The sequence below is a fragment of the Hydra viridissima genome, unplaced genomic scaffold (genome assembly GCF_058129835.1).
Source record: "Hydra viridissima isolate aposymbiotic clone 2 unplaced genomic scaffold, HvirCarnegie_v1 scaffold_14, whole genome shotgun sequence".
In the NCBI taxonomy this organism is placed as follows: domain Eukaryota; kingdom Metazoa; phylum Cnidaria; class Hydrozoa; order Anthoathecata; family Hydridae; genus Hydra; species Hydra viridissima.
In genome coordinates this window covers 210,707-238,008 of record NW_028324313.1, presented here as the reverse complement: position 1 = coordinate 238,008, position 27,302 = coordinate 210,707, and the positions used below count along the sequence as shown (strand labels likewise).

Sequence of the window (27,302 nt, the reverse complement as noted above, 5' to 3'; positions counted from 1 at the left end):
AAGAAGTTTACAAATCGATTTCTTGTCGATCCTCCCTAGCAGCAAATGGTCTGTTTCTTTCAGAATAGCTCGTTCTACACGTTTTACGCTTTTATCATGAAATTTGATCCCATTATTTGATTAAGTCCTCATATTTGACGAAGACTTGAACTGATTGACGGCCATTGTTCAATAACATAAAAAAATCCAATACCAATTTAAAATCAAATAACAACAGAGTTAATCTTAATGCAAGAGAGTTTATTTACTTTAAACCTTTGAAAGTGAAAATTCAACAACTAAAACACGCTCACACCGATCGCAGATCTGAGATTGGTTCGTCGCAGATATCGTTTGGTAAATTTTCATTCTACAAAACCAATTCAAATTTTTTACTGATTTGATGCTGGTTTTCGTTCTATTTTTCATGATTTTTATGGTTTGCTGTTGCAGGATTCAGTCTTTTTAATTAAGCGTTGAGGTTAAAGCTTCAATTTTTAAAATACTTAACGTGCTGGATTAAACAAGTTCAAGAAAAACTGTGGAAACAAAAACTGGTTTTGTCCATCAACCAGCTGTTCTAATAAAGATCGAAGAAAAGAATATTTTCAGTAAGGAAAATGGAACGTCGGTACGTCGTCAGTATTTGTTTTACTTGTGTCACTTGTTCTTTAACAATTTCAGTTTCATAGTTATAAAAACTGATAAAAAAAAAAGCAGAATGAAGCGAGAGTTCTTAACCAACAACAAATTTTCTAACTGAATATCAGAACTTAAACATGAGAAATTGAATACCTGAAACTTACTATCAAAAAACTGTTTCAGAGAAAGCTTCATTAGATTTATTTAAGCTTCAATTAAACTTATTAAAGATTATGAAATGTTACTCAACTCATCTGATTGGGTAATAGCATTCTCAAAAATGCTATCAGCAAAGGATTTAAAACCAGAATAAATGATCCTAAGTTGCATATTTAAAATGTTTAGTGTAAATGTTTCAGTAAACAATTGATGAACCATTAAGTTCCATCAACAAACATAAAAAAGCAAGTTATAAAAATTTTCATAAGCGCTAAATTATTTTCGCAATAGCAAAACATTGAACGAAGTTATTTAGCGTATGGCTATAGCTGAAAGGAGGGTGCATTTAAATCTGGCAGCGAAGTTTTTTACTAAAAGCAAATAGGTTTCAAATTAATGACATTAAAGACAACAAGAACTGCCTGCTATAACAAAGACCTAAAAACTGTTTTAAACGTTTGTCAGTTTTATTAAACAACCCATAGAAGAATGAGCCAAGTATTGCTGAATGTAAATCACTTTGTGGAGGCTCTTTCAACAATTGCATTTCAAAACAATTCAATGAAGTCAATTGAAGAACAGGTTAATCAAATGGGGCGTAAGTCCATTTTTTTTGCGAAAATTCAGTTTTTCTTACTTTTGAATTTCATAGTGCAAATGGCAAAAGTATAACTTTGTTAACATGTAAACCCCTGGAAGAAGGTCGCAAAAGATTGAAAATTAGCAAAACAGAAGAGATAAAGCAACAGAGATATTAATCACTGAAAAAAAACCTATTACAGCTTGCAGGTAGAACAACAAAACGTGTAAAGCAAGGCAAGCTTTGCATCCTGGGAACTGTAGGTGAGCTCAGTTGGTATTACACTAGCCCTTTTTTTAATAGATCAGGATCATAACTATTGTTAGCAATTAGTTTCAACCAATCAATAATTTTAACTTGGACTGTTAAACATGGAACAATATTTCTTTAAAAATGAATGTCTGAAAATTGAAACATGTGGATACTTAATTTATTAATAATTTATTCAATAGTAAACTTTACTAGTTAACATGATTTTCACACAGTAGGAGAGGAAAAAGTGCTAAATAATGTAAAATTGCGAAGAAACTTGAAAACTTCATAGAAATCAAGACAATATAAATATTTTCTTAATCACTTTCTTAATAATTAAAAAATTTAAACAATGTTTGATGTTGAATTTGGAAACTTGATAACAGAAAACACAAAAAAAGTTGATTAGAAATATGTTTGATATGAAACTAAAGGTAAAAGTTTATACTGAATATTGTCTGCAAAAAATAAAAGCAAAATTGTTCTACTCTCTTATGAAAGAGAAAAATGAAAATGTCATTAAAGTGTGCTTTCACCTGCAACAAACCCAACCGATTCCTAAATTAAACGTTGGTGAAGTGTTTAATGCTTGACGAATTCGGCACTACAACTTAACATTTTTTTGAAATGATCAAACATTTTTTGATGCTTGTTCATCAAAAAACAAAAACTTTATTGTTTTGTGTTTTTTAAAAAATCTTATGGAAACCAGTGTTGAGCTCAATGCTGTCAAACATTTTTTCCAATCACGTATCACTGTTTATTACCTACCGATCAAGAATTTAGACGTATAACCATTCTTTCTCCTTTGGATTATTGCAGAATTTTTTTGCAGAGCTTTAAGCAGTACAAAAACTAGGAGAAGCTTCGTTTCTTAATGACAACCAAAAAAGTGGCTGAACAGATTCCAAAATAAAAAACCCCTTTCTAATGACAGTTTAGAAAATTACAACTGACTCTCAAGGAAAGATTGAAGTACAAAGTGCACGTTCTGTAGAGCATGACTTTAATAAAGCAGGCATAAAAAGTGAATGGCTTTCTTTGAGGTAGCAGTTAATGCGAAGGACTTCTATGCCAGTGCCCTTGACAGTGTTGAGAGAATAATGCAGAATGATGTTGATGAGTTTAAAGAAAAGGAACCGTTTGTTTAAATTTAACAAAATCTACTCGGCTTTTTTTTTTATTTTCGCTATCAAAGAATGTTCTACATTTCTGTTTTTAAATGATGTTTTTACATTTATGTACTAAAAAAAACATTAACATCAAAACAATTCAAATGAACTTCCGTCTCAAACGTCAAAGGTTCATACATTAATAGCGTCTCTACCGAACTGGAGGTAGGGGGGTATCGGTAAGTTAATTACGATGTTAAGTAGAGTCGCTCGATTCAATTAATTTGTTTATATCATAGACACCGTTAATTGCATAAAAACTCATTAACCAAATCTAATTAATGTAATTTAGCATTTTAGAATAAAAAGAGGTAAAAGAATCTGCAGCTTGGTTTGAACCGGTGACGCTGAAAACCACGATTGAAACTTCTCTTAACATTTTGTAACATTTTGAAAAATATTTGCGTCACCCAGTCTGCATTAAACGCATTTTGACTAGTGATCGACCGGAACAGAGTTTTGGCCGGAACCGGAACCAAACCGGTTATAGATTTTAAATATTCCTAACCGAAACCGGAACCGAAAAAAAATCCAAACCGGAACAGGAGCAGAAACCGCAACCGAAAATAACTAATATATTTTAAAAAAGTTAGTTCTAATTTAATTAAAAATTAATGTAGTAAAAATAACTAAATATTTACATTTTTTTAAAGTTTTTCCGAAACCCAAGGCATAGAGAAGCAATTGGACAATTCAAAAAAATCCTTAAATACTTAAACGACTTTTAGGATTGTCAAATGCACATTAATTATTTTCCCCTGTTCGAAATTGCGCAATAATTTTTACAATGTGCGAAAAAGATTGAATTTTTTTCATTGTCGTCGGACTTTGAGCTGCAGGAGCCAATTTATCTTTAGAAGGTTCAAAATTATCCAAGTTGTGAAAATATTAGGAGTGTTCTAGAAATTTAAGTTATCATTTTTATAAGTCTATCCAAATCCACTTAAGTCGCATCCATTAAATCATCGAAACCCAAATGTTGTCACAAATAAGTTTTTCTACAAAATGTGTCGTTTTTAAAAAACCTCTCACATTTTAAACTGTTGTAAATAAAGTTAAAAAAATGAAAGAAAACATGTGTAATACGACAACCTTTGTCCCATTTTCAAAATACGCCTTTAAATTATGCTCCTAAGTGCGTATTGGACTTCAAAACTGTCCTTTAACTTATTGCTTTGTTAATCATTCTTCAAAGTAATTCCACAAGTCCTAATTTAAGCAGATCTCAATCATGCAGGCAGTGCTGCATTATTCAGAATTGCTTAAGTTTCTTTTAAAAGTTTGGCTTTTGGATAGATAGATTATTAGCATCTTTTTTGTTCTTAAAGTGCAGTGTCCCCGTAATCAAATCACTTTAAGTCAAATTAAAAAATTTATTGGTGGATATGAACAAATGTATTTTATAAAAAGGAAGTTTACTGGGATGGCAGTTTTGTTTCAGTGACTAAGGAGGTGTCGGAAATATCTGATATCAAACGGCTTAATTCACTTTTATAACTCCTCTTTATACTCGTTTATAAGCCGTGAAAATAGTTTGCTGACAAATTTAAGAACGTTTTACTGAAAACTATCCAATGACGGACTTCTTTTTCGTAGGACGGCTTTGAAAGACGAAGTTGTCATGGAGAACGAGTTCGACGATATAATGGGTAATAAAATATTTCTTATATTCACTATTTGAGACAGATTTTCGATTTTCAATTTAAACCTTCTCTCTTAGTTGAAAAATTTCCACAAGATGTATTTACAACGCTTGCTGATTTGCTGACATATGATTGGAAAAACTTTGCTCGATGTCTTTCGGTTGATGACTTAGCTTTAGAAAATGTAAAAGAAGAATTTGAAACGACAAGAGAACAAACTTTGCAAATACTGAACCAATGGCGTAAGGACAATCCATCAAAAAAATGGCGAGATGTGAAAAGAGGATTACTTTTTTGCAAGCGTAAAGATTTGATCAGTGAATGCGAACGAAGTAGGTATTTTGAGCTTCATAGTTTTAGTGCCGCTTTCGCATGCCGAAGTTCTCCGGCTGCCCATGAATATTTATTAGAGGTAAGAAAAACAAAACACAAAATTTACAAAAAAGTTTAAAACACTGCAGACCGTTAAAAATATTTTTTACCTAAAACGAACATTTTTAAAAAGAACAAACTTTTCTTTATTTATTTATATTATTTATGTCACAAATCTTTCAGGCCTTTTCTCAGCAAAAAAATTTAGCAATTTTGCGGATTAAATTCACACTTGAATTAAGTTCAAAAAAAGGTTCATTTATAGCATTATTATATTTAATTATTTAGTTTACAATATTAATAATTTACAAATATGAAATAAAAACTAAATGTGACAGGACTCCAAAGTTCACTGTCTCAATTGTTTTGCAGCCAACCTACATTGCCCGTTTTTAACCTCCCACCCTTCCCCTAAGGGTGCTACTACATAAACTTCTAACGTAAAATTTTTTTTTTTTAAACGTTAGGAGTTTATGCAGTAACACCCTTTAAATGTTTTCAAATACTTTTTTTGGAATACTGATTTCAATTTCGAAAGAATTATAGCTTTTTGCAAGATTCTCAAATTGAATTTCAAAAAATTCCTCTGGGAATACTTTACATGTAAAATGATTTTTCTAGAAAAAACTGTAATTGTTTTAAATAGCGTTTACAACTGGAATGGCTTGAAAATTAAACTTATAGACAAATTGTTTCATCATAATAATAGCAAGCGTATTAAAAATTACATTAAGTAGTTTGTGCTAATATTTTAAAATAGAAATCGCAGGTTTAATCCTCTTTTTAAGTCTTGGATAAAATTTATTATGTTTTAGCAATCAAAAAACTTTCTAAACGTTCCTCAAAAACGTCACCGTGTTGTTAAAAACGGAAAGTTTTTGTATTTTAGAGTTAATATCCCGACATTCCGTTTTCGGTATCCTACCGCCGACAAAAGCCTTCTTTTCACGTGACGATGAACTGAAACAAATTCATGACTGCGTGTGCCAAACAAACAATACGGTTAAATCAATCACGGTTTTAACTGGAATGTCTGGAATAGGAAAAACTCAGCTCGCTAGAAAGTATGCAGCAATTCACAACGACTATTTTGAAAGAGCTGTGTGGGTCGATGCAGCATTTGACAAAATACAAGTTTCAATGACTAATCTCTGTCACCAACTAGGGTTAAGCGTAAAAGATTCTCAAGGCGATCCGTTCGATATTGAAATAGTTTGTAGAAAAATACATCAGTATTTTGAAAGAGAAAAAACGCTTTATATCTTCGACAACGTCGACGATGAGAGTGTGAAGAATTTTGAAAGATACGTATCAAATAAAAAAAATTCATTTACTTTGGTAACATCGCAATGGAAATCATGGTCTACCGATGTTAATCAAGTGCAAATTCATTCTTTCTCGCCTCAAGATGCGTTACTTTTCGCAAAAAGAAACATTAAACAAATATTAACAAACGACGACGAAAAACTAAAAGAAATAACCAAAGTGCTTCAATATCATCCACTCGCCATTAATCAAGCTATTCTCTATGTAAACAATAACAGCGTTTCTTTGCAGGAATATTTAGATCTTTTTCGATCATTTCCGATTGAAATGCTCGAGGAAAGTATCCCAACCGAAGCGCAAACAAAGTCTGTAATAAAGTCAATTAACTTAGTATTAAATAAAATAGAAACATCGAATGAAAGGTCACTAGAACTGTTAAACCATTTATCGTATTGCGATGGTCAATACATTACAAAAAAGTTTATTCACGATATTTCAAAACACCTAAAAATAAACGAAGAGCTTTTGATAAATAGAGCAATAAGATTATTAGTCAGTTTTTCGTTGCTTGATCGTTTCGACGATGACAATGACAAATTCACGATGCACGAAATGACACAGCTAGCGTGTAAATGTTATCAAAAACGCAAAGAAAAAACAAAAATATGCAACGAAAACATCGTCGATTTTCTAAATATACAGTTCAAAGAGGTAAAGGCACACGTTGAGTATGGGAAACACTTCTATAACCATTTCATCCACATGTTTCGTATTAGTAAACAAAAAATGTGTGAAGTGTTCCATCAACAGAGTTGGAAAATCCAAAAATTCTTATCAAACAAAGGTTTGTTTCAAGAAGCAATAAATATCCTCAATGCCATTCAAAACTATAACACGAAATATTACGGAGATGAAAAGAAAATAACTTTAGATACAAAAAGTAATAAAGCAAACTGTTTGAGCCGAATGGGAAAATATAATAGAGCTTTAGAAATTTATTATCATGTTGATAAAATACAAACGGACATTTTAGGTATCAATCATCAATCAACATTGCGTACAAAATATAGTATAGCAAACTGTTTGAGTCGAATGGGAAAATATTATGAAGCTTTAGAAATTTATTATCATGTTGATAAAATACAAACGGACTTTATAGGTATCAATCATCAATCAACATTGCGTACAAAAAATAGTATTGCAAACTGTTTGAGTCGAATGGGAAAATATTATGAAGCTTTAGAAATTTATTATCAAGTTGATAAAATACGAACGGATATTTTAGGTATCAATCATCCATCAACATTGGATACAAAAAATAATATAGCAATCTGTTTAAGTCGAATAGGAAAATATAATGAAGTTTTAGAAATTCATTATCAAGTTTATAAAATACGAACGGATATTTTAGGTATCAATCATCCATCAACATTAAATACAAAAAATAATATAGCAAACTGTTTGTATGGAATGGGAAAATATAATGAAGCTTTAGAAAATTATTATCAAGTTGATAAAATACAAACGGATATTTTAGGTATCAATCATCCATCAACATTGCGTACAAAAAATAATATAGCAAAGTGTTTGAGTGATATGGGAAAATATAATGAAGCTTTAGAAATTTATAATCAAGTTGATAAAAAACGAACGGATATTTTAGGTATCAATCATCCATCAACATTGGCTACAAAGAATAATACAGCAACCTGTTTGAGTCGAATGGGAAAATATAACGAAGCTTTAGAAATTTATTATCAAGTTGATAAAATACGAATGGTTATTTTAGGTATCAATCATCCATCAACATTGGATACAAAAAATAATATAGCAAACTGTTTGAGTGATATGGGAAAATATAATGAAGCTTTAGAAATATATTATCATGTTGATAAAATACGAACGGATATTTTAGGTGTCGATCATCCATTAACATTGGATACAAAAAATAATATAGCAACCTGTTTGAGTCGAATGGGAAAATATAACGAAGCTTTAGAAATTTATTATCAAGTTGATAAAATACGAATGGCTATTTTAGGTATCAATCATCCATCAACATTGGATACAAAAAATAATATAGCAAACTGTTTGAGTGATATGGGAAAATATAATGAAGCTTTAGAAATATATTATCATGTTGATAAAATACGAACGGATATTTTAGGTGTCGATCATCCATCAACATTAAATACAAAAAATAATAAAGCAAACTGTTTGTATGGAATGGGAAAGTTTAATGAAGCTTTAGAAATTTATTATCAAGTTGATAAAATAGGAACGGATATTTCAGGTATCAATCATCCATCAACATTGGCTACAAAAAATAATATAGCAAACTGTTTGCATGGAATGGGAAAGTATAATGAAGCTTTAGAAATTTATTATCAAGTTGATAAAATACGAACGGATATTTTAGGTATCAATTATCCATCAACATTGGATACAAAAAATAATATAGCAACCTGTTTGAGTGGAATGGGAAAATATAATGAAGCTTTAGAAATTTATTATCAAGTTGATAAAATACGAACGGACATTTTAGGTATCAATCATCCATCAACATTGGCTACAAAAAATAATATAGCAATATGTTTGAGTCGAATGGGAAAATATAATGAAGCTGTAGAAATTTATTATCAAGTTGATAAAATACGAACGGATATTTTAGGTATCAATCATCCATCAACATTAAACACAAAAAATAATATAGCTACCTGTTTAAGTCGAATGGGAAAATATAATGAAGCTTTAGAAATATGGTATCATGTTGATAAAATACGAATGGCTGTTTTAGGTATCAATCATCCATCAACATTAAATACAAAAAATAATATTGCAACTTGTTTGAGTCGAATGGGAAAATATAATGAAGCTTTAGAAAATTATTATCAAGTTGATAAAATACGAACGGATATTTTAGGTATCAATCATCCATCAACATTAAATACAAAAAATAATATAGCTACCTGTTTAAGTCGAATGGGAAAATATAATGAAGCTGTAGAAATTTATTATCAAGTTGATAAAATAGGAACGGATATTTCAGGTATCAATCATCCATCAACATTGGCTACAAAAAATAATATAGCAAACTGTTTGTATGGAATGGGAAAGTATAATGAAGCTTTAGAAAATTATTATCAAGTTGATAAAATACGAACGGATGTTTTAGGAATCAATCATCCATCAACATTGGCTACAAAAAATAATATAGCAATATGTTTGAGTCGAATGGGAAAATATAATGAAGCTGTAGAAATTTATTATCAAGTTGATAAAATACGAACGGATATTTTAGGTATCAATCATCCATCAACATTAAACACAAAAAATAATATTGCTACTTGTTTGAGTCGAATGGGAAAATATAATGAAGCTTTAGAAAATTATTATCAAGTTGATAAAATACGAACGGATATTTTAGGTATCAATCATCCATCAACATTAAATACAAAAAATAATATTGCAACTTGTTTGAGTCGAATGGGAAAATATAATGAAGCTGTAGAAATTTATTATCAAGTTGATAAAATACGAACGGATATTTTAGGTATCAATCATCCATCAACATTAAACACAAAAAATAATTTAGCAACCTGCTTGAAACGGAGAGAAGAAATGGAATATTTATGTTTTTAGATGATCGTTTTCCTAAATGCCAATTAATTAAATTTTTTTAGAAATTTGTATGTAAATAGATTTATATGATTTTTGTATCTTTTTTTTTTATCGGAAGTTTTTTATCCAATGTACGATAAAAAAATTTGAAGATGATGGATGCTGTTAATATGAAAAAAAAAGACTTAGTATTAAGTTTATTAATGAAGTTTTTTAGTGAAGTCAAAACGGTGTTAAGTTAATAATAATAAATTTTTGACAGCCTGAGAATAAGAAAATTAAAGTTGAAGCGTGAAGTTTCAGGTGAATACCCTTGGGACAAAATTAATTGGGCAAAACTAATTGCTCTTTTGTTACAGAGAGAAATGCGTTCAAAAAAGTACACGCCACGTAAAAATCAAATCAGATTATTATCATTTTACAAAACATTCAAACATATCCACATTCGTACACACAAAATCATTCGAAACCCAATACCCTTTGCGACAGCCTTTTAACTAGAAAATGAGAAAAAAATATATTCGAAAAAAAAAAGATAGTCACACAAATGTATCAATCGGGTCGCAAGTTTCGCTTTAATAAAGAAAATTTCATATGAATCAGAAAGGTAATACATTACATATTATATAAAGACTTCCTCAAAAAATATTCCACAAAAACACAGGCGCTTATCTTAAATTCAAACTTAAAGGAAAAAATTTAAATTATAAATTAAATGAAAATAAAAAGCAGAGTATAAAATGTAAGTGACTAAAATAAATACAAAATTTTAAGGAAGAAATTTGGAAAAGAAATTTAAAGACAAAATATAAAAAAGATATAAAAAGAAAAAACTTTTTAAAAGTTAAATAATTAACATAAAGAAATATTATAATGTACAGAACAGTAGAAAAGCTTAATAGATCTAACATTGAAAAATACTTCAAAACTTCAAGTTGAAACCTTCAAGAAGTATTAATAAATTTAAATTAGAAATTTAAGTTAAAAATTTATATTAGAAATTAAAATCAGAAACTAAAATTAGAAATTTAAATTAGAAATTTATATTAGAAATTTAAATTAGAAATTAAAAACAGAAACTAAAATTAGAAATTTAAATTAGAAATTTATATTAGAAATTTAAATTAGAAATTTAAATTAGAAATTTAAATTAGAAATTTAAATTAGAAATTTAAATTAGAAATTTAAATTAGAAATTTAAATTAGAAATTTAAATTAGAAATTTAAATTAGAAATTTAAATTAGAAATTTAAATTAGAAATTTAAATTAGAAATTTAAATTAGAAATTTAAATTAAAAATTTAAATTAAAAATTTAAATTAGAAATTTAAATTAGAAATTTAAATTAGAAATTTAAATTAGAAATTTAAATTAGAAATTTAAATTAGAAATTTAAATTAGAAATTTAAATTAGAAATTTAAATTAGAAATTTAAATTAGAAATTTAAATTAGAAATTTAAATTAGAGATTTAAATTAGAAATTTAAATTAGAAATTCGAATAATAATAAAGTTTATACTTAGAAGTAACAGGATGTTTGAATTTGAAACTTAATTTTTTTATTTTAATGAGAAATTTCTGTCTGAAACCAGATGGTTAAAGTTTAAATTTAAACTGTCAATTTAATTTAGACGTGAAGATTTAAAAAACTGAAAGAAAAAGCTTAAATTAGAAAGTTGTATTAGAATTTTAAGTTAGAAACTTTAATTAGAATCTTATTATAGAAATTGAATAAGAAAATCGAACTTAAAACATCAATTAAAACTTTTAATTAGAAATTTTCATAAGAAGATTAAGGTAAAGTTTTGAATTATATGTATTTTTATATAAATAAGTTAGATAACCAGAAACTTATATAAGAAATGATTGTAGAAACTCAATCTAGAAAGTTACACTAGAAATAATAATTAGAAAGCTATAATAGAAAACTAAATTAGAAATAATAATGTGAGATTTGAGAATCAGAAAGTTAAATTTGAATCTTAAGTTCAAAATTTAAATTAGTAAATTTAACTACAAATAAAATTAGAAATTCAATTTAAAAATTTAAACTTGAAATGTCAATTCGGTATTAATATTAGTAACTTAAATACAAATATTTAACTAGAAATTTACATCAAAAAGTTAAAATATGAGTTTAAATTATAAGTTTAAATTAGAACATCAAATTTAACATTTAAGTAATAAATTTAGAATAAAAATGTTAATTCTTAGTTAAATGATTGAATCAGCTCATGCTGAAAGGGGATTAGACAACAATGCATAGTTGTAAGAAAACTAAATAAAACTTTGCATTCTCTTCATTTTTCACCAAAAAGATGGAATTTTTTGTATATGAATTCTTTACTACCCCAGTTACTATAAAACATACTTGATTTACAATGCTTTCATATAAAAAAAACCATTAAAGTTGCTTGACTTATCCCCTTTTAGCATAAATTGAATAAATAGACAGATAAATGTCTTTTAAAAACAATGTTATTTACTAAGAACACCAAGAAATCAATATTTACATATACTCTTATTTATAAATAACTAATTTCATAAATATATACTATTATCAAATAAATCACTTTAGTATGAGATAAGCAATACGAGCAATGACAACTTAGTCATCCTTTTCAACTTCAACTACTTCGGTTGTTGGCCACATAAATTTCAGCATAAAAGTCTTCAAACTCCACTGAAATATAGGGTTGTAGTTTTTTTATGTCTGCCATTTTTTCAATCTTTATTGATACTTTTCCTGCAGGGTAAGCTTCTTTACTTGGAAAACGTAAGTTTGGGAAACCCGTTGCTCTAAAAGAAAAGCTGTGACTCATTATAGAATCAATGAAAGGTCGGCCAATAACCTTAGAAGGAAATTTTAGATCATATGGGCAGTGCATGAGCTTGCTTATTGAAAAGTACTGCTTTTTGTCCTTTTTGACTTGCTTACCTTTGGTTTCATGGAAAACACAACTTTTTTTACAAAACTGCGGCCACCACGTCTTAAAGTCTAAAATTTTTGAAGATTGAACTTTTTGTACCATAAATTTATCATGGAGGATGCTTTAATAAGGTCACATACTTGGTCTACTGTGTACAGTCTATTGTGTCAGTTTAGTTCTTGCTTTATTATGCTAAAATCCCTATCACATGGTAGGAAGGAGTGCCCTCTTATTGGGTAGAATCGCTCAACCTTTTCAAATTTCTTTAAATCAGTCATGGCTAAGAGTAGCCTAGATAATCAATGGTTTTTATTTTGGCCCCAACAATTATCTGAGAACAAGTGGAGTTCATTAAACTGCTGCTCTACTTTCATTAAATAGTTAAATAGTACGGAACACACTACATCTGGACCCTTGCCTGCTGTGCCTTGGTGGTAAACAAAAATCTGTGCTTTGTTACTTTTATTGTTATGAATACAAAAAACATAAACTGAAAGTTGTCTCAGACAGACGGTTTCTTGTACTGGTATTTTTGGGATCTGTATGTTCTGCATAAATTCATAACACAATGATAAAATTTGACTATTGTCCTTGTCATCGACGTCTTTTCGTATTCAATTATAAAACTTTTTTGATTTGCATTTATGTACATCAAGTTCAGATAGAGCACACCTTTTTGCTGTTCAGATAGAGCACACCCTTTTGGGGCCAAGGACTCCTTAACTTTATACTGAGTTCCTCACAAGTGCAGCATATGTCAGCCTTCCAAAGGAAAGATTATAGTTTTCTTTAAAGCAGTTGAAATATTTTGATTTTTTTAAGTTTACTAAGTTTGATTTCTTCAGACAATACTTGTTTTATGACGTCCTCTATTATCCACTGGGCTTTTCGCAATCATTTTCAAAGCTCGCAATCTTTCAACTTGTTTGTTAGTAACTGCTTGTAAACTTAAAAAAGCTTTAAAACAAACTGGCATTCGATCAGAACCCACCATAACGTGATACTTAAAGTTGGCACTTTTTTTTTTAGAACTCTCTTCCTTCCTGGGTTGTCTCTGCTTTACTTTTTGGGAATCAATCAAGGATTGTAGGAACAAATCTTGCTCATCTTTAGTGTTGAAGGTATGGAAATGGTTTAATATATCCATTTGATCCTCTTCATTAATAGTCTCAAGACAGTTGTTTCTCTTGCAGCTAAAAGAACAAAAAAATATTTTATACTGTGTATTATGTTATACATTATGTGTATTATGATATAGAAGTTCTACCTATAAAAATAAAATTTTAAAACTGTAAAGCTATTCAGTAATACTGAATACAAAATAACATACCTGCAGGGGGTGCCAGTACACTTTCGAGGTACAGTATTTCCTTGGTAGTTAACATATTCTTCACCTTTTATTCTGGCAACCTTTATAATGTTTCTCTTCAAAAGACTTTGATCTGATTTCCTTTTCTTTACTGAATTTTTCTCAAAAACCTCATCACTTTCATGTGAATTTATTTCCGTACTTCCTCACTTAATTATGATATAACATAAGACTAAGAAAACAAAACATAGAGTTAATTCATAAAGTTAATTCATATTTAGGGTAAGCTATATATAGTACAATACACACAAGACTAAGAACACAAGACATAAAGTTAAAAATAAACTTAATTCCAATTTAGATTAAGCTATACGGTACAATAACGTAAGACTAAAAACAAAAGACAAAAAGTTAAATATAAAGTAAATTCCTATTTAGTTTAAGCTATACAAAACAGTAAAATAAATAAAAACAACAACTGCTATCTGTTGAGTCAATTGCGTGATTACTTCGGTAGGCGAAAGAAAATATCACTCAGAAGTCGATCAAAGTCCACTTGTAATTATGCGCATATTTGCTTGATGTATAATTAAGCCAGTTTTAAAATTCTAATTGCGCGAATTTCAAAGTGGCCTTTTAAGGAACACACTAATCGAAACGATTTAGAATGGACGTTGCAATGAAAAGGTAGTTTTAAAAAGTTATATAGCGTTTCCATTAGTTAATTTAACAAAACATGAATATTTAAAAAAAAGACTAAATTGTATAATAGAATTGTTTACTAAATGTTTCAATAATAGTATAAAAAAATTAAAATATGTATTAAAAACTTTTTTAATGAAAGTTTTGAAACATAGTACTGTTATTATTATTGCTATTATTATTGTTTTTATTATTATTATTAATACTATGTATTAGAACTTTCATTTTTTAAATGTTTACTATATTTGCAAAATTTAGCCAGATAAATCTGGCTAAATCTGGCCAAGTTTACTATATTTGCAAAGGTATGTTTTAAAAGTTATCTTATTCTAAAAAAGATCTTTTTTTTTTCTCATTGTTATTGTCATTGCATTAACACTTTGAAGAAAAAACCTATAAAATATGCTTGCTATTTATTTTAGGCAAATGGCTCAGTGTTCTACTTGTAAAAAATGGTTTCACCGTGAATGTCAAAGAATACCTCAGAGTGCATTTGAAAAGAAAGACGAGCTTTGGAATTGTCAAGATTGCTCTAGAATATATCACATAAAGTAAGAAACAAACTTTGATTGTATGAAAAAAAGACTGTATGAAAAACAAATGCATTTTTAGGTGCTTTTCTATTAATGAGAGAAAATGGTATTGTAATATTGATATTACTTTTTACATAACATTTCTAGAGGTTAATTTAGTTGTACAACTCTTTTCCAAGCCCTATTGCATTTACATCAAATGAAATTTGCAGGATTCTCACAAATATATAAATTTAATACATTAATAATTATGTTTAAGAGAGAATGTAACCAATTTGAAAATAAAATCTCTTAAAAAAAAAAGAGCTTGATTCACAAAGTATCGGCTATTAACACTTATAACATTTTTTTTTAGAAATGAAACCAAAAATGCTTTGTGAAGATCTATAAAAACAGTTATTTTCATAGCCACATAAATTTTTAAAAACTTTGCATGTCATGAACAATTACTTTTTCACAAAGATGCATGATATGGTACACTGAAGCAGATGCCAGTTTAGTGACTTATTTTTATTCGCTCTTAATTTTGAGTTCTTATAAGTATTTTTATATATCTGCTTTTTACTTGTATATTTTAAATGAGCAGAATTCTAAAGTATTCATATTCAATATATATTTAATAATTTAAAGTTATAAAGTAATAATTTAAAGTTATAATTAAGAATTTTTACGTAAAAATATAAGCAATAAAAATATCGTATGCGAGAAGATAAGCAAAAGAACATTTTACATAAGCATACAAAAGTTTTTACATAAAAAGCTTTCTGTTGGTTTAAATTACCATTTTGTATTAATTTATTTTTTTATGACACATATTATACTAAATGATAAAAATTACTTAAGTCGCTGTCAGCTTGCCTATTTAAAAAATTTTTGTATTCTCATTAATCCTTCTACAAACATTAATCTTAATCTATAGATAAACTTACTAATATAAACTATAAATAAACTTGAACTAATATAAACTATAAATAAACTTACTAATATATACAATAAATAAACTTGAACTTACTAAAAAGGCCTTCAGCTCCTTCTAACTGCTCTAAAAAATAAAACAATACTTGCTTAAAATGTTCTAAAAAGACTAAAGACAAAACTGAAACACTTTACTAAAAAAGAAACATTGTACTAAAAAATAAACTATTTTACCAGTAATTATAACTTCTTCTAAAAAAATAAAACAGGCTATAAAAATTAGAAAAATAAAAACAACGAACAACAAACAAATTTTAGTTTTTAAACAATGAACAACATCAATTCCTCTTGAAACTGAAAATTTATCAGCTCTAATCGGCTTGCAAACCTTGCTCGAAAGACCGCGCGGAGTAAACAAAAGCCTTTTTAAAAGTCTAGAAACAACTTTAAAAATGAAGGTGAAACGACACTACTACTACAACAACAACAACTACTACTACTACTACTACTACTACTACTACTACTACTAAATTAGCGTATTCATATTGTAGATACGTATCCAAGACTTTTAAAAATAAATTAATCAAAGCAATAAAAATTATAAATTTGTCATATATCAAATACTACATATGGAAAGATAAGGATAGGGATAAATAAGATAGTGTCAAATGAAATATGTTTTATTTTACATTAGAATATTTATATATAAAAACCTTTTAAAACTACTTATTATTTAGATATTTTTTATCAAATTTTTTGCTTCTCTTTTATAAATTTAACTTTCTTTTAATCTTTTCTTTTTTTAATTTTAGCCTTCACTCACTCCCCTTCCCCTCCAACTTTCTGAATTTTTGTATCTTCCGAATTTGCATTAACAAAAAATGTGATGCTGATGTTTAGGCCAAAGTCACTGCAATAACAAAGTTGTGAAAATCCAATAATTTTAGGATCGTTAAACAAGACGATGAACTCGCTCTGTTCAATATTGAAGCAAAGGTAATCAAACTATTATTTGTTTCTTATCAAATCTATATAATCTTTATAAATCAGTCGTTTATAATTATAATTGATCTAATTATATAATCAAATATTTATTTTTGTTTATTAATCTTATACTATTTTTTTAATTCTTTTCTTACAACTAAAAAAGGTCGTTATTTCGAGATGCTAGGTAAAGAATAGATTAATTCTTACTTTGTCAATGATTTTACTAATAGTTTTAACAGCCTGGTGATATTCTTAGAAGCTGAAGATGAGCTCATATTAAATATTAGTGAAACGAACTGGTGGGTGCAGTGGTGCCGTCAAAAGCACGTATATTTGTATATTTGGTATATTTACAATTATATACAAAGTTAAGTTAAACTGATTATTTTTTAAAAAAAGTAAAAAAATTTATCGATTTTGTTTTCCATTCCTTTTTTAAAATAAAATGATAATAAATGTAGTTGGAGTGTAGAGTCCTTTTAAAGAGGTTAGGGCCTTCGGCTCATGTATTTCTTCTTATAACTATAAAATAAGTAACGTTTAATTGTAACGTTTTCAATGGGAAGAAACATTCACTATGAGCTTTCTACTTAAAAGAGCATTTCTTAATTAATGAAAAACACATATTGATAGGTTAAATAGTCGTAAATATAGTCTACCGGCAACATTTTCTCTTGGAATTTTTATTATTTGCAGAAACCCTGACGCAAGAATAAATTGATGGATGCGTTAAGCAAGCCCGCTCCTAAACATTGGCGTTATCGATGAGTTAGTTCCTGAACTTGTGATTTTATGTCGCGTTACTATATGATACTTATATGGTTGCCACAGTCCTGGCGAGCGTAAGGTCTGCTTGGGCCAAATTCAGAGAATTATCTCCACTTTTAATAGCAAGAGGTACTTCATTAAAGACTAAAGAAAGTTATACAGCACTCATTTTCAAACTGTTACGATATATGTCAGTGAACCCTGGTATCATATGGAATTCCCATAAATTTAATATGGAAAACAAATTTTGTCTTTGTTTTTTCGCATATGGATTACGCTTGACCTGCGTTCTGTGATAAGACCGAAGGACTTCTTGGGGCACCTAAAATAAAGACCTTAAAATGTGATGTTTGCTGACACTTTCTGATACCCCCTTAACACTGTCACGTATTATTTCAACACTTCCTTTAAGCTAATTTAATAAAGTTTACTTAATTTAAAATTTATAAGTTGTCAAAATCATATATTTACATCTGTCATTATTTTATTTTTTTGAATGAAGTTTTTTTTAAAAAAATATTTATCGGCTATCGTCAATTTCGGCTAATGCAGCATGTTGCACCATTTTCATATTTCAAATTTTTTATAAGTTATAAAATTTTTATTATAAAAAATGACGCCAATAACCTTTGCGTAAATATTTTCCGGAGTCTGCAATTTTCAAATTCTGCGAGACGTCCTTTTGAGACTAACTAAAGATCGCTAACCCTTTAATATTATCTTTAACAAAATATTCTTTTATACATGTTTACATTGAAATAAATTAAACCCTTTGCGTAAATAGAGATAAGTTAGAGAGTAAAAGTAAATAAAAAGCGTTGCTTCTTTGCGAAAAAGAAATGGATGGCAAGATACAACTTTTTAAACATTAATGCTTTCTCTTTCGTTTAAAGTACTTTTTGAATAATTTTTCAAGGAAAAATTAGCGTAGTTTTTCTCTTTTAAGTTTAGCTTACGTAGCTTGACATCACAAAACGCAAAAACCAAAAAGGCATGATAAAATACAAGATAAACGTAAAATAAAGCAAAAGTGAAACAAAAGTTAGGCTGCGTAAAAAAAAAAAAACATGACATAATATACTTCTATGTGTGTTTACATTGAACTAAATAAAATCCTTTGCGTAAATAGTGATAAACTACACAGTAAAAGTTCATAAAAAGCCTCGCTATTTTGCTGAAGAAGAAATGGATGTCTAGATCTTTTAGAATAAGGAACTTTTTGATTTCTTTTTCCGAAAAATGGTTGTAGTAGTTTTCTTTTTTTAAATTTCTCTTTTGCAGTTTAACATCACAGGAAATATTGTTTTGCTTTTTAATAAACTCTTTAAACATCAGAAGTAATTCTAAGTGCAACTCGAAAAAGTTTTAACAGAATAACAAAACGACTCCTTTTTGTAAAGATAAAAATTTTGAACTATCTTTAAATAAGAAATGTGAGAACAGTTTAACAGAACTTCTCGTTTATTATGTATTTAGCGAAACTTAAAAATATTTGCAAAGCCACAGATAAAACGAACTACATAAATGGCCCATCTTTAGCTGAACAAACTTATCTAAACTACATAAATGGTCTCACTATATTGCCAAATTGAACAAATTTTTCTAAACTACCCTCTTTTTGAATTTTTAGCTTCATGTTTTTAATTTTGTCTTTAATATGGCTTTGGTAGGAGTACTTTTGCAAGACATAAATGAGCTTGTCACTGCTATGATTTGCCAAGATGTAAATCTTTGAACGAGCATTTTAAGCTTACATCTGTAAACACGTCTTGCAAGGCTAAAAGTTTAACAATCACGCAGGTGAAAGAACTATTAGAAGCTCATGAAAATATTTTCTTAAAAATCTTTGGAGAGAAAATTGACAAACTTGAAGGGAAAATAGAGCAATTAAAAAACGAAAACATGAAAAAACTAAAAAAATGAAATTGCTAGAATAAACAACGGGATGAACTTCCAAAACGAATGCTAAGAAAAAACCATAAAGGAAACAAACGAACTTAATGAAGAACTAAAAAATCAAATCAAAGAAAATAAAAAAAAAATTTAAGCGAACTATTTATAGACAAAATTGCTGAATTAGAAGATCGCAGCGGGAGAAACAGCTTGAGGTTTGAAGGTTTTGAAGAAAAATAAAACGAATCATGGGAAGAAAGCGAGTCGAAAGTAAAATATTTTATTAAAGAAAAATTAAATATAAAACACGACATTCAAATAGAAAGAGCCCACAGAACTGGGAAAAAAATGAACCTGAACATAAAAAGCGACGAACAAAAAATGTAAAGTTCCTAAACTATAAAGACAAAGAAAAAATATTACAGCATTATAAACGACTCCCATTGGGCAAAACAACGTCCGTGAGACGTCCGCAAGAGGTCCATTTTGGTCCTTGGGACGTCCTCCAGACGTACCAAATAAAACGCTTTTCGTCCGTCCCACGGGGATCTAAAGAGACGTCCGTAGGACGACCTTAAAGGACGTTTATAGCACGTCCTACGGACGTTTTCTACAAGTCCTGGATCCCTAATCAGGCAGTTAAAAATACGTCTTCGGCACGTCCTAAAATCATTTTAAACAGTTGATTCCGAACATTTAATTTACTCTTAAGAGTAAGACTTGCAACTATAACCCTTATAACCCATATAAGTGCTACTTTAATAAAAACATACATTACCCAGTACTAAATACTATAATTATATATAACCTTACAAGACAAAATAATAGTATAATAATGCATTTATGCAAAACATTTATTCTTATAAAGAACTGTTTTGAATTCTGTTGGTTGTGTATACATGTGCTGCAATAAGAAAAATTAAAAAACGGTTTATGATTTAAAAAAATGTATTTACAAAATGAAAAAATAAAAGTAATCATAAATAATATTGCTTGTCTGATGTGAAACCACAAAGAAAGAACCAGTTTTATACGAGAAGATCCATTTATTAATTATGTAACTACAGGATTTCTCATTACTTTATTTCGAATCGCTCGTTTTAAAATATCACCAATGTGATAATCTAATCGATCTTTATGATAGTCTTCCTTGCTGCTGTTAAGTAGTGCACCTACAACACAAAACATTAAAAATAAAGTCACAAGAAAGCCACTAAGTCACAAATTTTAATACTAACATTTATTTATGTTTTACATAAATAAAAATATAATTAGCCTTCAAAATGTGCAAAAAAATGATTTTAAATAGATTTTAAATTGATTAAACACGCCTCCTTTTGATATATCGTTGATATTGCGCGATGATGACTATAACATTTTTTTAAATAGAAGCATAATGGAAAAATTGGCCTTAAATCAAAATGCTTGTAACAGAAGTTATACTCAAAAATAATTTAAACAACTTTCACACAATAAATTTATTACATTCCTATACCTGTCAAACACAAATAGTGAAGTGTCTTTGAAAAAGAGCGCTTGTTCTTTAAACCATACAGACTAAAGCCATTCTGTATTTCCCGTGACATCATTCCATCAAGAGCAAGCCTTACTGCCGCTCTTGCGTCTTTTCCTCCAATTTCTTTTATATGTTTTTTCTGAAGAAATTAAAGACAGAAATTTAAAAAACTTGATTGAAAACATTAATTAAGTGTAAAAATAACCAACAAAGAAATTAAATCAAAAATTTTAAAAAACTTTTTTTTGTTTTTAAGCTGTTCATGCAAAATAAAAAAATTATTTTTTGAAAATAATTAATTTATTTTTAATACTTCGAAACGAAGTTCTTAATTTATTATAATCTTAAACTATTAATTGAACAAATATAAAAATTTATAAATCTGCAAGTGTAACTGTTGGTAAGAATCGAAAACAACCTTCTTTTGAAAATATGCATTGTCTTTGAGTTTACTCTCTTCTGCCTCAATTTCTGTAATGCTTTGGAGCACTTTTAGACTGCCTGAATCATTATTTACTGCCATATCATTATCTCGAAGCAATCCAAGTGTTTCAGAAATGTTTTTTTGATTTTCTTCTAATTTTGCTAGCCGCAGAAGCACAGTGTTTTGAAATTCTATAAGGAAATAGCCTTGCATTACCAAAATAATTTAATACTTAAGTTATAAGCCATGAGACATCATGATAGGGTAGAAAAAATCCAAAGGGCTATTGAATCTATAATGGGTTTGGGGACCAACTGGATGTGGCTGCAAGACATTGAAATATAAAACAATTGAATTTACTTTCTCAGTATTTATTATATTTTTCAATGTCATCTAAACCCCAACCCCAGACAATATCTTATTCTACATCATGTTTAATATCCACCTGAGGGTATATAAATATTACATAGAACAATAGAAAAAAATACTTTAAAGTGCTTACGCTTTGTAGACATCTCCTTAAAAGAGGTTCCACCATCAGTATATGTTTTAAATTTCCCACATGTATTTTTTGTTGATATTATTGGATTTACTGAAAAAGATACTCTTGTTGGTGATGGATATATTGCAAAATATTTTTTAGAATCAGTTCCAAAAAAAAATGTTAAAATATGATTGCATATTGGAACAAGTTAAGGAAATAAAACTTTAAAAAAGGCATGATAAAATACAAGATAAAAAAACAAATTTTTTTTTGACTTTAACCCGAACAAAGAAATCTGGTTAGGTAAGAGAAAAAAAAAATCTAACATAACATGTGCCTCTGTTGGTTACTATTAACAAAAAATTAATTTCTCAAATAGTGGGAGATATCTTTACAAGCAATAAATATAGCAAATAATTTGCTTAAAGTAATTAAGACATACATTAAAATAATTTTTCACCTTTTGAGCTACTTGTTGGTGTATGGAAGTTGGAAGCTTCCAGTTGTGGAAATTGAGATAAGGTATCTTCTTCTGATATTAGGGCCATTGACCGCTTGCATTTTATAACTGGACTTGCTACACATTTATCTATTTTAAAAAATTGAGTGTTTTTTTATAAAACAAAAACAAAAAACTCAAAAAAAGCATTATAAAAGTGAACTAAATAAATTCAATAATTTTTTGCATTATATTTTATCATTATAACAAAATTTAAAACAAAACGCTCTGGAAACAAAATTAATAACACTTGGTCTTATGCAGCGGCCCAGTTCATTGTGGTTTGGGTTTAATTCTTTTACCAAAATATCTTTAAGTCAACTATGGTCAGCTCTGGTTATTATTGAAAACAACCAAGAAGTGAAAACTGTTGCGCCATGTCCTTGGGTGGATTTAGAAAATATGATTCTGTACTGGCCACCAAAACACAAATTGTTAAGTTTCTATATTTCTCAATGGTCTACTCCTGAGAGCAACTGGACAAATTTGGTGATAGTAAAAGTTTTATGGGAATCTGGGTTCAAATCAGTAGCGCAAGATTTGATAAGTTTTTTGTCAACTACAGAGAATGATACAGAAGTTGACTCTGAAAAAAGTGATTCAGAAATGGAAGAAAAAATTGGTTTGTTAATTTATTTTATTATTTAAAAGTTCATAATAATTTTTGTGTTATCCAAATATGCTGATAAATTATGATCCATATTTCATTATAATTTTTCTGAAATGTTGGCAAAAACATAATTACTGCCCTACTCTATCGGGCATGTAGAAACTATTATTATTTGTTTATTTTTATGAAATTTGCAACCTTAAGGCTGAGGAGGCCACTACAGTCAAATAGGTATTTTGTTATACTTTTTATAATTGTGGTAACAACCCTTTCTAAACCTTTTAACTCTTAAACAAAAATATTCATATATTGCTAAGAACATGTTTACCATTGTTTCATATAATACACAAAGAAAAATATTCTATTATTAAACTAAACATACTAATAATAAAAAAGAATAGTCTAATAGGTAATATATTCACATTAAATTTGTTATTATCAAAAACAGAATAACTTCATAGTAACTTTCTTAAAACTATCAAAATGTATTTGATATAAGTTATAAATAATTTAGTGGTATATTTATTTGTCCTAAATTATAATAAATATTAAAAACATTTGCTTAAAACTCTAACTTACAAGGCAGTTCCTGCATGCAATTCATAACTATTATGAGCAAAATAATTAAATTATTGTTTTAAGTTTGAATAAAACCAATAGAAAAATAGTCTTATTAGTACTGATATTAGATGCATAATCATTAAAAAAACAATGATATCAATATTTTTTAAAAAACTTTGTTTATAACATTATTTAATAATGAAATTGTAGACTCTTATATTCTTATACTTATTTCAATTTTTCAGAAAATAACCATAGACTGATCTTGACTAAAATTACAACATATACAGTATATACAACAGTATCTGCAAAAAAAATATTTCATTGAGCTTTTTAAACTAATTTAAAGATCTTCTAGAAAAGGAATTACAATGTAACCACTCTTGTATGGTAAACTCACACAATTTCTAATCAAATCTGATTTCTGTTTTCTGCAATAAATAAAGTGAACATTTTTTTTCAAATTATAAATGTTTAATTCTTTTAAATCAATAAAACAATGGAAAAAAGAAACCAGATGTAAATCATTATAAAACCGGCATCTGTAGCTTCCATCATTTCTTTTTTCAGTAATATATACAACACCATTGTTAACCAAAAAGCAGAAGTCCTTAATTCCTACATTGATCTTTGATGAAAAATCCTCTTTTAAACAAGATACATCTTTAAGCTCACTATGCCTATTTGCAATCTGGGAAACTGGGTTATGCTTACCACATACAAGACGCTTTAACTTTTGTAAATAATTTTCAAACTGAAATGCAGAAACATCATGTAGGTTAGAGCTAAAATGCTCTACATCATCAGTGATGTGTAATAATGAATGTACATTATACACAACAAAAGTATTACCATAATGTTGCTTTGCATTATTTACAAAATAATAAATTAATTCTTTAGCTGAAGACAAATCTTCAAGACACTCTCACTTTCACATAGCATTCTAATGGCCAGAGATAAACTTAAAAAATGCTAATAACATTCTTTGCTGAGAATACCTTTTAAAACAACTATGCCAGTGTAAAGAAGAAAACTTCTTAACTCAGTCGCTTTCCATCTGTCCAATTCTGAAAGAGACCTTGGTTGATGAACAAAGCTGGCAGGCAATATGCCATTCAAATCAACTAAACGATTAGACAAAACTTTTTGGTGTACAGAGGATAGACGCCCTTCAAAAACACCTTTAAATGTTCCTTTATAAAAATATAAAATTCGTCACATGACTCCAAGACAAACAAGGTGCATGTAATCAAGTGAAAAGTCTTTTAAAACATTAAATGGCAGTTCAACCAAATTTAACTGATGACACTTACCATTTTTGTCAAACTCACAATATTTGTTATCCCAAAACAACTCATTGGTACGCAAAACAACATTATCTTCTTGTTCATTAAACACAATTAGGTGATCTTTACTTGAACCTTTTATGGTACATCTCTCACATGAAAAATACCCTGTGTTGTACAATACTTTTTAACATAGATCTAGCAGGTGCATCGCATGTAAAACAAAGTATAGATATCTCATAGTGATTGCCATTTATTTGAACTGGTTTAGCAACTAGTTCTTTTAACTCTTTTATGAAATCAAATAGAAGAATTTTAACATTTGATTTTTTGTTACCACCAAAAATCCCAACAACCAAAGGATTAAAAACCCCAAATTGGCCAAAGTTGATAACCACTTAGCTTACAAAAGCAATACATTAATAGCATGGTTTTTACGTTAAAAAAGTCGTTAAAGTATGTTTTTCCGAAGTGTCTTCGTAGAGTGCAATGCGCTCTAGATAGCCATAAGCTACTCAGAGCGCAATATTGTACACGCATGCGCAAATATTTTATTATAACAACGATTTATATTTCACAATAAAGCTGGTTTGGATAGGCGGTTAGGGATAGGGATAGGGATAGGGATAGGGATAGGGATAGGGATAGGGATAGGGATAGGGATAGGGATAGGGATAGGGATAGGGATAGGGATAGGGATAGGGATAGGGATAGGGATAGGGATAGGGATAGGGATAGGGATAGGGACAGCGATAGGGATAGGGATAGGGACAGCGATAGGGATAGGGATAGGGCAATACAATAATAAATATTCATCAACTTGTCTACATTCTCACATTCTCTGTTCAACCTATATTTGAAATCTTCCATTAATTTCATTTCGTGAGAACACTTTCGTTAAAATACTTTAAAATAATAATGTTAAGGCTAATCGAAACCAGATCTGCTTATTGCGCAATGTAATGGTAATTAATTTTCGTTAAAACTGAAAGCGTTTTGAAAAAGATTTTTAAAAAAGGGCGAATATTAGGGATTTTTTGTGGGATTTTTTACAACTTTGAGATCGAATTAGAGCACTTTCCGTTAATTTTCAGGTCCATGTTTTTATATTTTTCTGAATCATCATGAAATTCTCTATCATAATCTGAAATAAAAAAAAGGGGGGGGGGGTGCGAAAGTGCAGTAGCGCCTTAAAATATAAACTAACTTTATTTAAAAGAAAGAATTAATGAAAGTTACCTCGCTTTTTTCTCTAAATCAATTTTTCTTTGACTTTTTGTCGAAATGATAAATTTACAATGTTACAAAGTTATAAGTTAAGTTAATGAAATTTCATAAAAGAAAAAGGACTGCACATTCAAGTAAAATCCGTTGTTTCGTAAATCCTGGGGACGAATACAATAATTTAAAAAGGGACGTCCTGGGGACGCCTGTTTTTATATTATTTAATTAAGAATTGAAAGGACATCCTAAGGACGTTATATATACATACCGGGGCGGACTAACTTAAGGTGAGTTTTCACTCATCCGTTTTAGCTCCGGGAAAGGGAAAGGGATGGGAAAATTAATCACGCGAGCATGCGCAATTGTTCATTTTCAAATTAAATTACAAACTGCACATGCTCACGTGATTAATTTTCCCATTCCTTTCCCTTTCCCGGAGCTAAAACGGATGAGTGGAAACTCGCCTTAAAATGTAACTTGCGTAGGACGTCCTGCAGACGACGCATGCTCACTGTGTATAAAACAAGGAGTTTTCCCGGATCAATTGAAAATTGCGAAAGTCATACCAATTTACAAACAAGGCGATAAAACTATTATCAACAACTATCGCCCGATTTCGGTTCTTTCAACTTTTTCAAAATTATTGGAAAGAATAATATATAATAGAGTATTTAAATATTTTGACCAAAATAATATACTATATTCCAAACAGTTTGGCTTTAAAAAAAATATTTCCACTGAGCAAGCAATTATTCAATTTGTTTGGGAAATCTCAGAATCTTTCGAAAAAAAACAATATACCCTTGGAATCTTTATTGATCTTTCGAAGGCCTTCGATACCGTTTACCATAAAATATTGCTTAAAAAGCTCGAATACTATGAAATCAAAAACAACATGCTAAAATGGTTTCATAGTTACTTTTCAAATAGAGAGCAATTTCTTACCTATAATGATGGCCTTCAAAGTGACTTTAC

At 28.7% G+C, this 27,302-nt stretch overlaps 2 protein-coding genes, 1 long non-coding RNA gene and 2 pseudogenes across 15 annotated transcripts; 2 read left to right on the top strand and 3 right to left on the bottom strand.

The window, feature by feature from the left end:
- The first annotated feature begins 209 nt into the window (after positions 1-209).
- Positions 210-9,886, top strand: LOC145181828 (uncharacterized). Of its 2 annotated transcripts, none has more exons than XM_090071478.1 (4): positions 210-610; positions 4,381-4,433; positions 4,505-4,759; positions 5,689-9,886. In XM_090071478.1, the coding sequence occupies exons 1-4, from the start codon at positions 600-602 to the stop codon at positions 9,705-9,707; spliced, it is 4,338 nt and encodes a 1,445-aa protein (XP_089927604.1). In that variant the 5' UTR covers positions 210-599; the 3' UTR covers positions 9,708-9,886. The 2 variants fall into 2 exon arrangements, with proteins under 2 accessions (XP_089927604.1, XP_089927605.1); XM_090071479.1 differs by having other exon boundaries at positions 228-1,623.
- A 2,408-nt stretch (positions 9,887-12,294) lies between these two features.
- LOC149878647 (uncharacterized) lies at positions 12,295-14,454 on the bottom strand (annotated as a pseudogene). The gene is made up of 4 exons (XR_016446967.1): positions 13,947-14,454; positions 12,757-13,809; positions 12,625-12,684; positions 12,295-12,369 (listed from the first exon to the last, which is right to left on the bottom strand). The product of XR_016446967.1 is annotated as an uncharacterized LOC149878647 (transcript).
- A 12-nt stretch (positions 14,455-14,466) lies between these two features.
- LOC149878646 (uncharacterized) lies at positions 14,467-18,387 on the top strand. 11 transcript variants are annotated; one of them, XR_016447010.1, is made up of 6 exons: positions 14,469-14,612; positions 15,050-15,178; positions 15,516-15,654; positions 16,888-17,071; positions 17,293-17,361; positions 17,759-18,387. It is a non-coding gene; the product is annotated as an uncharacterized LOC149878646 (long non-coding RNA). The 11 variants fall into 11 exon arrangements; XR_016447005.1 differs by lacking the exon at positions 15,516-15,654 and having other exon boundaries at positions 14,467-14,612; positions 17,023-17,071; positions 17,319-17,361; XR_016447004.1 differs by lacking the exon at positions 15,516-15,654 and having other exon boundaries at positions 14,467-14,612; positions 17,023-17,071; positions 17,319-17,406.
- A 2,166-nt stretch (positions 18,388-20,553) lies between these two features.
- On the bottom strand, positions 20,554-25,277 carry LOC145196370 (uncharacterized). The gene is made up of 7 exons (XM_090072193.1): positions 25,131-25,277; positions 24,816-25,010; positions 22,608-22,736; positions 22,166-22,255; positions 21,658-21,854; positions 21,219-21,378; positions 20,554-20,895 (listed from the first exon to the last, which is right to left on the bottom strand). Exons 3-7 carry the CDS (start codon positions 22,693-22,695, stop codon positions 20,777-20,779), a joined length of 654 nt encoding a protein of 217 aa, XP_089928319.1. The 5' UTR covers positions 22,696-22,736; positions 24,816-25,010; positions 25,131-25,277; the 3' UTR covers positions 20,554-20,776.
- On the bottom strand, positions 23,360-25,136 carry LOC149878645 (uncharacterized; annotated as a pseudogene).
- Positions 25,278-27,302: the final 2,025 nt, after the last annotated feature.

Excerpts from the sequence above, each read along its gene's own strand:
- LOC145181828 (XM_090071478.1), top strand. Across the intron at positions 4,434-4,504 it reads CGAGTTCGACGATATAATGG|TTGAAAAATTTCCACAAGAT; the intron begins GTAATAAAATAT and ends CTTCTCTCTTAG. Across the intron at positions 4,760-5,688 it reads GATCAGTGAATGCGAACGAA|AGTTAATATCCCGACATTCC; the intron begins GTAGGTATTTTG and ends TTTGTATTTTAG.
- LOC145196370 (XM_090072193.1), bottom strand. The coding sequence starts at position 22,695 with ATGGCCCTAATATCAGAAGAAGATACCTTATCTCAATTTCCACAACTG. Across the intron at positions 22,256-22,607 it reads ACCAACAAGTAGCTCAAAAG|TAAATCCAATAATATCAACA; the intron begins GTGAAAAATTAT and ends TATCTTTTTCAG. Across the intron at positions 20,896-21,218 it reads TCACTATTTGTGTTTGACAG|GTGCACTACTTAACAGCAGC; the intron begins GTATAGGAATGT and ends TTTGTGTTGTAG.